The 13227-nt window shown below is 38.3% G+C and overlaps 1 protein-coding gene across 2 annotated transcripts in view; it reads right to left on the reverse strand.

The window, feature by feature from the left end:
• Positions 1–6102, reverse strand: part of CCNH (cyclin H) — a 20957-nt gene extending 14855 nt beyond the window's left edge. Inside the window, exons 1-4 of one of the 2 annotated variants that reach the window (XM_012802768.2) lie at positions 5892–6102; positions 4485–4607; positions 2670–2743; positions 943–1153 (exon numbers count right to left, since the gene is read on the reverse strand). In XM_012802768.2, coding sequence (XP_012658222.2) covers positions 943–1153; positions 2670–2743; positions 4485–4607; positions 5892–6008 — 525 coding nt within the window. In that variant the 5' untranslated portion in view covers positions 6009–6102. Of the gene's footprint in view, positions 1–942; positions 1154–2669; positions 2744–4484; positions 4608–5523; positions 5715–5891 lie in introns of those variants that run through there. The other variant, XM_023510929.1, reaches the window with a different exon arrangement.
• Positions 6103–13227: the final 7125 nt, after the last annotated feature.

Here is a 13227-nt window from a genome sequence, read left to right on the forward strand (position 1 = left end):
AAAAAAAAAAAAAAAAAAGATAGCTCCTGTTCAAAAAGCTTTATCCATTAGGAGACATAAGACAAACTAGAAAATTAGGTTGAAGAATTTAACATTACCACAACATTAACCATCATTGACTCAATGGCAGTTTCATATAGCTCAATTTAAATATCTAGAAAAGCAAATTAACGAAGGAGGAAGAGTACTCTGCACCATGGCATGTAGATGGAAGAGTTAAAAATAAAACCAGTAAACACATGTGCCATATGAGTAAGTAGGTTTAAGGAAAATTGTGGAAAGCCATCAGTGGACGTCTCTGAGGGCACTTGCTTGGGGGATTATTACCTCAGGGACAAATCTATGAAATTCACCTGGCTGCTATGTGAAGTTCAGAGTGAGAAACTAGTACAAAAGCTACTACAAAAGTCAAGATTGGAACTAAAGACAAGGGCCTGGCCCTGACAGGTGAAAATGGCATTGGAAAAAAAAAAGAAAGAGAAAACAATCAGGGACAATGTGATTGACAGCAAGCTCTTTCATCAGTCTCATACTAATTTCATCTTTATCGTCAATGATACCTCAGTGTATGTGGCTGGCGCCTTAGCCGCTTGAGCCACAGGCGCCGAGCCTCAAAGTTTTAAGAGTTATCTTTAGTCTTTAAAAGTATTACTCTGAACTCTCAATGGTCTTCATTATGGTGCTGGGACCACGATTTGCAGATTGCTTAATCAGAGCCTCTGGAAATTTCACTCAACAATCTGAGTTAACAGCCTCTCCAGGTGACTGATCCACAGTGAAGTTTGGATATAATGGTCCCACTGGTCTAGACCAGACTCAAGGCTGCATCCAAATTATAATAATTTAGGATAATTATGGGTTATAAAATTTGCAATTCTCTTGATTAAACAACAATAACAAAAGAGAACATACTATCAGTTTACTTTGTATCAACAAGTTTACCTTTAAATCGATGAGGAAGCCCTCAAATGGTCTATAGGGATTATGGACAATAAGGTGGAAGTTAAGTTGCTGGATAAGTAGCAGTTCATATTCCAAAATCTGTTCAAGTGCCTTTTCCTGTCCAAGAGGACTCTCCCGAAGGTTTCCAACAAATTGAGGACTAGAAACATTGAATTCATCTACTTTGCAGGCCAAAAATGCACAAGTGAGCCTAGAGGAAAAAAATAAGGAGGACAGGGTGGAGGGATATGCATACACTTTGAGAAATACCTAAATATTTCTGAAAGTACAGTAGAATCTCCATAGTTGACCACCTCCTTATGGTGACCTAATTTTCATAGACTGGACACACACTCTATGCACATATTAGTCCAGTAGGCCTAGTTTCTTATGTTCACAACCTCCATAGTTGACCAGTTTGTTACAGTCTCTTGGGTGGTCCAACTTTAAATATTCTACTGTATATTCTAAAACTGCCTAATACTCACAAGTCCCTATGCTAGACATTGCAGAAAATTTTTTAAAAAGATAGCTCCGGGCTTGGTGCTTGTGGCTCAAGTGGCTAAGGCACCAGCCACATACACCTAAGCTGGCAGGTTCGAATCCAACTTGGGCCTATCAAACAATAATGACTGCTGCAACCAAAAATAGCTGGGCGTTGTGCTGAGTGCCTGTAGTCCCAGCCTCTTGGGACGCAGAGGCAGGAGAATCGCTTGAGCCCAGGAGTTGGAGGTTGTTGTGAGCTGTGATGCTATGGCACTCTACCCAGGTGACAGCTTGAGGCTCTGTCTCAAAAAAAAAAAAAAAAAAAGATAGCTCCTGTTCAAAAAGCTTTATCCATTAGGAGACATAAGACAAACTAGAAAATTAGGTTGAAGAATTTAACATTACCACAACATTAACCATCATTGACTCAATGGCAGTTTCATATAGCTCAATTTAAATATCTAGAAAAGCAAATTAACGAAGGAGGAAGAGTACTCTGCACCATGGCATGTAGATGGAAGAGTTAAAAATAAAACCAGTAAACACATGTGCCATATGAGTAAGTAGGTTTAAGGAAAATTGTGGAAAGCCATCAGTGGACGTCTCTGAGGGCACTTGCTTGGGGGATTATTACCTCAGGGACAAATCTATGAAATTCACCTGGCTGCTATGTGAAGTTCAGAGTGAGAAACTAGTACAAAAGCTACTACAAAAGTCAAGATTGGAACTAAAGACAAGGGCCTGGCCCTGACAGGTGAAAATGGCATTGGAAAAAAAAAAGAAAGAGAAAACAATCAGGGACAATGTGATTGACAGCAAGCTCTTTCATCAGTCTCATACTAATTTCATCTTTATCGTCAATGATAAGCATAGTGCTTAGCAGACAGCAGGAACAAAACAGACCTTTTTGTAAATGAAATGAATATGAAGCTATAGGATCTATAAACTGGATGGGGAGGGAGAAAAGCCACCACAAATGATTCCCAGTCTAAATAACTGGAAAGAACAATGTCACTACCTGAAAGAAGTATTAGAGAAGAAGCTAGCTGGAGAAAAACAGAATTTGAATAAGTTGAAATTCAGATGCCTTTGGTATTATAGAAGATATAGGTAATTAGGGGTCTTAAGTTCTGAATGGCACAAAAGAATGCAAGTCTATCTTTTATCCTCCAACACCAAAATGCTGAAAGAGTATAAAGTCTTCTTAATGAAAACAGTAAGTTAGACAGTAATATACTCACATTATTATCCGGGGGTGATATTCCATTACTGAATTATTAAGATAAAAACGCTTGAAATACATACAAGCTGTCCCCTAAAATTAAAAAAAAATCATGTTATCAGGATCTACTTTTACATATGTAACATGTTATATTTTGTGGAAAAGAACTTATGGATGCAAAAGTGTCTTTCAAAGGTTCCCCATAAACATACTGACACTTAATTCTTCTTAATCAAAATAATGAATTACAACAGAAATGCCATTGCCAAAAGTCCCTTCCCCACCCTTTAGTTGTCCATCTTCAGGCCACCCTGCTTAATCCTTCCTATGGTCACTGGATTAAAAATATGTGTGTGTATGTATTTTAGAATTCAGAACATCAAAATGTACTGAGTTTTGCAAATTTAAGGAAAAAATACAAATGTTCACAGATTAACCATTCTTGTGAAAATGTTGACAGAATAAGACAACTGGGGCAATAAGCCTTCTAAGTAAGTCCAAATTTATGATATAACTATGATCACTGTTTCTGAACTGTAGAAGCAGCACATACCATTTAAGAATCTCCCCATGAGCCAGATTCTGCACCAACACAAAACTATTATCCTATTTTAATCCTTACAAGAGCTTGGTGAAGTATCACTATGTCTACTGAGAAGGAAAATGAGCATCAAAGAAGTTAACTGCCTTATTCAAGGGCACACATTTAATAAGGAACGGGGTTGAATTCAACTGCATTTTCAAGCATTACATCATTTGGCTAGAACCAAGAGTATTTCCTTCCAAATATAAAAGTTTAGTTTTGTCATTGTACGTAAAACAAAACCAAAATTCTCCACCAATCATAAACATGTTTTATAAAGTTAAATTCCATAAATAAGTTCATTCGAGGATTCAGCTTCTTTATCCACTTAAGTCTACTGCCTCATTTAACAGTGCTTTTACCAGAAAAAAATAAACCAGATCTGGATATAGAAACTAATCAAGTGTATCTAAAATTCCTTATGAATCTTTCATTTTTCAGATAAAGGTTTAGTAAACTAAGAAAAGAAAACATTATAAATATTTATGGATTTTATATTTTCAATATACTTCAATTTTTTTAACTATAAAAATGGAGATAATAATCCTGGAGTGACATTCTTTATTGAGTCATAAGCTAGTCCCTCTGTATAGCTTTAAAACAACGTAGACTTTTACTTGAGCTTCACAATAATTCTGTTGAGATAATAAGGTAAAAATATTTTACAAACCCTCTCACACCAGCTTTTTTATCTTTCAAATTTTTAATCTCACCTACTTAGTTCTTCTCACCATTGCCCACCCCAGCAAAAAATAAACAGGGTCTCAGAACCAAACATCTGAAAGAACCAGAGACTATCTTTTTAACCAAAGACAATCTTTTGCTTCTACTAATAATCAAAGTTTTTTAAAAAAAACTTACAGTATCAGCTTCAGCTGGGGCACATGATTACAAATGTGACTAAATACATTATTTTAAATGTGTATTGGTGTGATAGGGTTGTAAAAGCTATGTTCCATTCCCAGTTCTATTGCTCCCTAGTTGAGAACTTACAGGGAAAGCTAACTTAATTTATTCTTTCTCTATTGAAGATGTCACAACACATCTAGTAGACTTCAATTCTTTTGACTACAAAATGAGAACTGAAATAATTTTTAAGATAAGATATAGTAATGTGTGATTTAAGGCCTTTATTGACAAATGCATGTGACAAAAACTGAACATAACTAAGGTGATCCACAATGGATCACAAATTAAGTTACAAATTTAGAAGAGGTAGGATTTTATAGGTCAGCTAAAAGGACAACTTACCACAACAGACCTTGGCATTGCTGGCTTGAACACAGAACAGAATTCCAATAATCTTTTCTCATAGTATTTGCAAAGCGTCATTTCTTCATGAGGCTCAAGGAAGACTGGATCATTTGGAAGAACCTTTAGATAAAAATTACAACACAAATTCAGTGAATTAAACGATCATGATACATTTTCCTAAATTTAATTTGTATATCTAAAGGGAGACGTATCATGCCTCATATACTCTTTACAAATTTACCAATCACTACACCAAATAGCTTTAGGAAAATATTTAATAAATGAAAACTCTACCATCATTTCACAACTTCTCAGAATGTCAGCTGGATACTGCAAAGTGTGTACACATCCTAAGAGGTCTGATATTATTTTAAACTCAAAAAGAAGACAGATATTTTTGATGGATAGAAGCCTTTCAATATCCCTTCCAGGATCAATCATTATGTCACAAAAATTGAGGTAACTATCAGCAAGTAAATAAGATAAATTTCTATTATTTTAAGCTACCTAGTTTGTATTCTTTTTTTATTGAAGAGCTAGGAAACTAACACAGGTGATAAAATCTGTGATATAAAATAGATGTGAATTAAAGTAAAGTAGCTCAGTACCAATAGTTGGGAGGCATGGAACACTTGCTGGAGTGAAGCTTGTGGGAGAATGAGGGATGGACCTTGTCAGAAAATTTAAGCCTGGACTGGAGGTGTAACAGAAGGGCGTGGCGAGCAGGCCACAATACTAACCACCTTCAGTCAATCTGTTTGTGCCAAGTCCCCTGTCTCCCTCCCTCACAGGTTGACAAAGGGTCTCCCTCCCTCAACAGGTTGACGAAGGGTTCTTTCTAGGTCGAAAGTATGATTAATTTCCCATTTTAAATCTTTGGAGAGTTCCCTATCCTTTCAATACAAACTTCTACCTCCTTACTCTTACAAGTTCCCTTCCCACTTCTCAAACCATTTCTGGACAAATACTCAACTTTGGCCCCTCAGGAGTACCTACGAGCACCGCAGGTACCCGCCCGCAACTTATTACCTCCCACCTTGCACGTGTGGCTCTGTCTGCCGGGAACGCTCTTTTCCCATCTTCTCTGCGTCAGCTACCGGGAAAAGCCTTCCCCGAACGCTGGAGAAGTGAACGGCTCTAGCCCGGAACTACCTCGGCATCCTACAAAATCTCTTCGCCTCCAAGACCGGTTCCTTCTCTGGCAGCTATTCAACTATGGGGACCGCACTGTTGGTCTCCGTACCCACAGAACCTGGCAAAGTGATCACCTATTTTAATAAACGCCCTCTTCGCCGCCGAGGGAAGAGACAAGAGGAAGTGAAATTGGGCCGGAAGCCTGAAGAGGTCCCGCAGCTGCAAAGAATGTGGAGACCTCAGCAAGTGGGCGGCCGTCGGCTCCCTCACCTTCCCGTTCGCCACAGCCTTGCATTTGAATTTGCGGTTGGCATCAGCCCGCAATCGTGCCAAATGCTCCTCACTAGAGAAAGTCCAGTGCCGCTTCTGGCTACTGTTGTGGTACATCGTGGAATGCGAGACCAGGACTAGAGCGCCTACAAATAAAGACCGCCCCGAAAAGCCAACAACACGGTGCTTTACACAACTAGGCCCGAACGCGATCCCGCGAAAGCCTAGCGCGTCCGGCAGGCGCGGGCGCGCTGACGTCACGGTCACGTGGCTGGCCTGTCTGCAGTCGCATTTCCGGAGCGGTCTGGGAGGAGACTGGCGCTGGCGTTCGTGTGACTGGCTCCTGCTAAGCAAGTGGGCGGAGCCACCGGAGCGCCCCTCCTTTCCGTGAGTCTGGGCTATGGCTCCGTCCGGTCCAGTAAAGGATGTCGGAGAGGAGCGGCAATTAGGAGTATCTTGCAGGCTGACCTAAATTTACATGGAGTTATCCGAAGTGAGGAAGGCTCTTGGGAGGGTGTCAGTTTTTAAATAAAGCCTTCACTGGAAGTTGATATTTCGCAAAGGCTTGAAAAAGTTGAGAGAGTGGTAGACCTATTGGTCATCTGGAGAGAGATCAGGGACATACCTGGCTCCTGTATTAAGGAAGAGTCTGGAGAGAATGCTCTTGGAGCACCACCAAAATCGCGGAGAACGGGGCACGATTGGAAAACTAGCAGCAGTGGATGTGTACTGGTGCTTACTGTTCTGCCACTAATGTGACCTTGTCTGTTCTTTTTCCCTGTGCTGTTTTCCTTACCCCTTAGTTGATAATTAGCCCAACCTCTCCCTCTCTTTCCATCTCTGATGCAAAGATCTGTAGTAGTTGTAGATTTCCCTGAGATTCCCATCTTCATTATTGCCTCTAGAGAACCTATACCATAAGCCATCATTAATACAAGATTTACGGGTTTTTAAAAATTATTAGGACTTTCAAAATTACATTTGAGGTACAGAATTTACACTGATTCTGAAAGCCTCTAGTGGTTTGTCCCTCCCACTTAGGCATAACAAATTTTGTGCATCATATGTCTGTCAGAAAGATGGATTTACCTATAGCAAATAGTTTTTTACAAAAATAAGCATCAGATAAAGATGAGGAGACTCAGAGAGTTTAGGTCTTGAAAGGCCCACACAGATAAAAAGAAATGCCAGGATGATTTTAATTCTGCTGTCTATGAAAATGTTTTCAGAGGATTAAGAAAGGGAAGGTTGTTTCTTTTTTTAATTTTTTTTTTTGGCAGTGTTTGGCCGGGGCTGAGTTTGAACCCTCCACCTCTGGCATATGACAGGTACCGCCCTTTTAAAAAAATTTTTGAGGTGTTGTTTTTTTTTTTTTTTTTGTTATTTCTTTTTATTTCATTTTGTTGAGTGAAGTTGAAGGTTGAGTTTACCCCAAGGCCTAGTACTGATCATTAGGTGATAGTAACTATAGTGATAGAGATACAAAAATGACTGTCTCACAGTCCCTATCCCAGGCTCCTTAGAGTATAGTAAAATGATTATGATATGTACCTACATGATCTCTTCTCATTGATGGTAACCTTGGATAGGGCTGAAAAGCACTCTTTCCTTTGACCAAAATATCAGTCTAGCTCCTCTAAGTTCTTCACTTGACTAAGCCCATACTTGGGCTTTCCTCTCTGTCCTTGTACAGATGCTCATTGGCTTACATTGGAGTTACAATTCATTGTAAGTTGAAGGTATCATAAGTCAAAATGCATTTTATACACTTAATCTGGCAAACATCACAGCTTAGCCTAGCTTACCTTAAATGTGCTCAGAACACTTACATTAACCTATAGTTGGGTAATATATAGTTAGCTTATTGCCACTGCCCAGCATCAGAAAAGAGTATCAAAAGATCAGAATTCAAAGTACAGTTTCTGTTGACTGTGTATTATTTCTGCACTGTTGTAAAGTTGAACCACCGTAAGTTGGGGACCATTTGTAGGATCTAGTTTGAGCAAAAATCCTTCCAAGTCAGTTTAGTGGAAATCCCTCCCTGCCTTGGTATCTGACCACCCTCAATATTGGAGATGCTAAATTTACATTGATTCTGAAAGCCTTTGAGTAGGAGAGTAAAATGATTAAGTTTCATTTCTTTAATCTAGAAGCTATTTATGACTGTTTTGATCATGAGGACTGTAGCATTAAAATAAGTTAAAATAGAATAAGAGGACCAATTCTAAATTCTGTTCCTGGACATGAGATCCAGGATCATATTAAATATTATAATGATTAATGCCTCACTTTGCCCTTGGATAGAAAGAGATAGTACATCATGTATATCATATAAGATATGCTGTATGAGATGTGATGCATCTGTATATAATATAGTAGAACCTCCATAGTTGACCACCTCCTTAAGTGTCCTAAGGGGGACTGTTTTCATAGACTGTACATGCAGCACATGTATATATTAGTACCGCAGGCCTAGTTCCTTCTGTTGACCATTTCCACATGTTGACTAGTTACAGTCCCTTGGGTAGGTAACTTACAGAGGTTCTACTGTATATTATTGTGTGAAATTCTGAAGCAGGGGACTTGGAAATCTTTGTTTATAAAAATTGTAGGTTTGAAAGTTTCTTCCTATGCAAAATTTACAGGATATGGCAAAGTCCCATAGGTTAGGTGGGGTGGTGGGATGAAAGAAAAATAGCAACTCTGAAGTAGTGACTTTCATATCTGATTCAACCTTACAGTCATCTGGGAGTGTGTGAAAACACACACCAGTGATTCCAATTCAGCAGGTCTGGAATGAAGTCCCAAGAGTCTGGATTTGTATGACTTATCTCAAATGCGATGGTTTTCAAACTTTCGTGTTCATCATACCCCTTTGGAAAACTCATTAAAACACAAATTCAGCCACTCTTGGCAGACCCAAGCAGTTGTATTAATACCTAATTCCCAGGTGAGGCTAGACCACCACACTTTGAGAACCACTACTCCAGTAGACGTCTGTCGCTTCAGTGATGGGGAAGATGATAGGACCATTACCACTAAGAGTCTTCACCTTTTCTGTTAGATTAGTTGAAGGAAACTACTCTTTTCTTCCTTCATACCTTTATAAGAGAAAAAAAAAGGAGACATGTATAATCGTCTGTTTTCCTTACATGCACAACATGACCATGGTGAAATCTAATATGCAGTAGAAAAAAGTGACTAATAACCACATTCTCACTGGCTTAAAAAGTGAAGAAAAGGTTACTTTCTTGCTGTTGGATGAAAATTTCTTTTGGTTATAAAGTAATGAAAAATTTCAACCTCTTTGTTTATTCTTCTATTATTTTAGAGTCTAGAATTTAGATGATATAAATAATTTAAAGGCTAACTTTTTTTAAGTTTCTATTGAGTGCTCAGGGTCAGCAAACCAGCTCACAGACCAAATGCAGCCAATTTTATTCTCTTTTTTTGGTATGAAATGTTTGTATTCTCAAGCTAAGAATAGTTTTTACATTTTTAAATGGTTGAAACAAATCAAAAGTAGAGTAGCATTTCATGATACATAAAAATTTCAAAAAATTCAGATTTTGATTCCATAATTATATCAGGATTCTCCAAAGAAACATAACCAATAAGATTTATGCACATATATGCAAGATAATAGTATATATTGGAGTTGGCACACACAATTATGGAGGCTGAGAAGTCCCATGATTAACTCATTAAGCTGGAGACCCAGGAGAGTGGATGGTGAATATTCCAGCCCAGATGCAGGAGATGTTAAATGCCCCATCTTAAAAACAGGCACCAAGGACACATTCTCCATTACATTGTCTTTGTGCCATTTACAGCTCCAGCAGATTGGAGCAGGTCGACCTGCACTGGGGAAGGCAACCTGCTTCAATCAGCCCACTGATTCAAATGTTGATTTATAAATGCTCTCACGGCCATGCCCAGAGCAATGTTCAACCAAATACTTGGGCACCCCATGTCCCAGGCAAGTTCACACATAAAAATAGGCATCACAATAGTAGAGTTTTATTGTGACACAGCCACACTCATTCATTTACATGTTGTTATCTGTGGTTGTTTTCGTGCTATAGCAGCCGAGTGGAACAGTTGAAACAGAGACCATGTGGCCTGTAAAACTTGAGATATTTATTATCTGACTCTTTACAGGAAAAAACCAACTTTGCTCAGTTCTGTACTAAGTGAGTGGTTTTAAAACTTTGACATATATACAAATCAGCTAGGATCTTGTTAACTTGTTGACTCAGATTCAGTGGGTCATGTCTGAGCTTCTCCATTTCTATCAGGTTCTTGGGTGAGGCCAAAGCTGTTACACTGAAAACTGCAATCTATTTCTCAATTTTGTTTTTCCCACAGTTCCCAACTGCAAAGCCTTAAAATCCTGGCCATCAAGGTTTTTTGAGGCCCATCAAACTTGCATCCTGTTACTTCTACTCCCTGCTGTCCAAACCGTTTCTGCTTACTGTGAAGTCTTCCTCATTGCATTTACTTTGTTGCACTTTTTGGCCTTTAAATGTATTTTGTGTTGCCTTATTGTTTGACTTTTTTTTTTTTTTTTCTTTTGCAGTTTTTGGCTGGGGCTGAGTTTGAACCCACCACCTCCAGCATATGGGGCCAGTGCCCTACTCTTTTGAGCCGCAGGCGCTGCCCTTATTGTTTGACTTTTTGATGTGTGACTATCTTAACTCCTCCAAAAGATTTAAACTACAAACTAGGGATTCCTGTTTTTAGACATTTATAACCCATTATGCTCATATAGTACCCTACATGTGGCAAGCATCCTCAAAGTAATTTATTAAGTTAATGCTGTCCACACCTAGAAAAGACACTTTTCTTTTTAATTTGAGACAGAGTCTCACTATGTCACCCTGGGTAGAGTGTCGTGGCATCACAGCTCATGGCAACCTCAAACTCTTGGGCTTAAGCGATTCTCTTGCCTCAGCCTCCCAACTACCTGGGACTACAGGTGCCCACCACAACACCCGGCTATTTTTTTATTGTAATTGTCATCGTTGTTTAGCAGGCCTGGGCTGAGTTTGAACCCGCCAACTCCGGTGTATGTGTCTGGTGCCCTAGCTGCTGAGCTACAGGTGCCGAGCCTACAAAAGACATTTTTTAATGAACAGGGCATCCTCCTGGTAAGTGAGGCGATGTTCTGCCTAACTGACACATTTTTAGAACTAATGCATTTTTTCTCTTCAATAATTTTGATACATTTCATTTCTTCCAGAACAAAAAACAGTTAATCGAAGTAAAATGTAAGCTTTTGGATTGATATATTAAATCAGACTATAGAACTGAAATTTAAACTTGATTCAAGCCTTGGGATGAAAAGTACACCTTAATTATGAACTGAAAAACTGCTTATTGTGCAAATTGTCTGGAGGCTGAAGAATTAGAAATGCTATGTTAGTTTCAGTAGTTTAATAATCTCATTTTCAGAATTTGCTTGAAGAGATATTGATAAATTGCAGTAGCCAATCATGTATGAAAGTTTACAGACTATGAAAATGTTTTATTTTGCCATTAAGAATCACATATTTCAGCTTTTGAAGAGAATTATGTGAGTAGTTAAAGAAGATGAGAAACTTCTGCAGTCATAAAAATTAGTCCATTTATTTTTCTTTTCTTCTAATCAATTTAAAATTTCTACCTGAACTATTGCAGTATATTCTAAGAACGCGAGTGGTCTGATTTTGAAGCTACTGTCAAGGAACCCTATAGGTAGACGTAAAAAGCAACTATAAATGTTTGTCATTTTCTCAACTTTTGAAAAGCAACACTATAGCTTTTGCCCCCAAAGATATATGATAATTTAATTATTTAAATTTAAATTATTTGAATTATTACACTTATATTTAATTTGAATGTTAAATTATTTTAAACAATAATACCAAATTACTTAATTTGAACACTAAGTTATTTGAATATTCAAATATTTTGTTTTGATTATTTAAACATTTAAATATTTAATACATTTAGGATTAATGAATGCAAATAAATACCTTTTTTATAACTGTTAAGCCCAAGGAAATAGTAGAAAGAAATTTCATATGTAAAGCATTTTATCAGGTTTAAAGAATGTATTTGAGTTCTAAATGTTTTCATGTGCCAATATATATTTTTCTTTGAATCAACACATTATTCTCGGCTTCTGAAAATTTATTTCTGCTAATAACCTTGTAATCAGGATCAGAAGCAAAGACGCGATCAGCCAACCTGGAACATCTCAGTTTATCCACATGGTGGAGCCATGTGGCTAGATCCTGGAGACCGCCGCAAAATAACTCACGGTATATTCAGCTGACCAAAAATCTTCCTGCTGCATTTTTTTCTGGTGCCCTTAGTTTAGTTCCTTATTACCTCTCACTTCAGCACAGTGCAACCTTGCTGCGTTTCAGTCTGTCTTTTCCAGCAGTGGTTCTCCAATCTTGGCTGTACGTTGGTACAGCCTGGGCAGCTTTTAAAACCCCTCCTGCTGAGGGCCCTACCTCAGGCGAATTTGAGCAACCTTTATGCGGTTGAATCTGGGTTTTGGCATGTTTAGGGGCTCCAAGGTGATTCTATCCTGAAAACTAGGTTGCAAACCAGTGTTCCACACTACCACGGTAGATACCTTTTTCAATTTTAAATGTAATCTCACAGGACTCCTCCAGATAAAATCATTCATTTGGGTCCTCATCAACATCAGGGTGAATTTACCATCTTTAACATAGCAAACGGTCCCCTTCGACATCTGGGCATTGCCTTTCTAGCATCGCCACCACCATCTCCTACCCCCCCTATGCACAGAGATCCAGCCTACAGAATTGCTTGCAGGCTTCCAGACACACCAGGCTTTTTCCTACTTGCAGGATTATCTCAGATCCCTAACAACAAATACAGTAGGCACTAATTCATATTTATTGAATGATCAAATGGCTAATGTACAGTGGCTTCATTTTACTTAGGACAGGGATGTTTATTTCTGTCAAACAACTCTTTTTTTTTTAATTAAATCATAGCTATGTACATTAATACTCTCATGGGGTAGAGTGTGCTGTTTTTATATATAATTTGAAATATTTTCATCAAACTAGTTAACATAGCCTTCATGGCATTTTCTTAGTTATTATGTTAAGACATTTATATTCTACATTTAGAAAGATTCACATGTACCCTTATAAGATGGACCATAGGCATGGTCCCACCAATCACCCTCCCTCCACTCATCCTCCCACCTCCCCTCCCCTCCCTCTCCCCTTTCCCCATATTCTTGTGCTATAATTGGGTTATAGCTTTCCTATGAAAGCTATAAATTAGTTTCATAGTAGGGCTGAGTACA

This window comes from Otolemur garnettii, unplaced genomic scaffold (assembly GCF_000181295.1).
Source record: "Otolemur garnettii isolate 467f Iridium unplaced genomic scaffold, OtoGar3 scaffold00017, whole genome shotgun sequence".
NCBI classification, from domain to species: domain Eukaryota; kingdom Metazoa; phylum Chordata; class Mammalia; order Primates; family Galagidae; genus Otolemur; species Otolemur garnettii.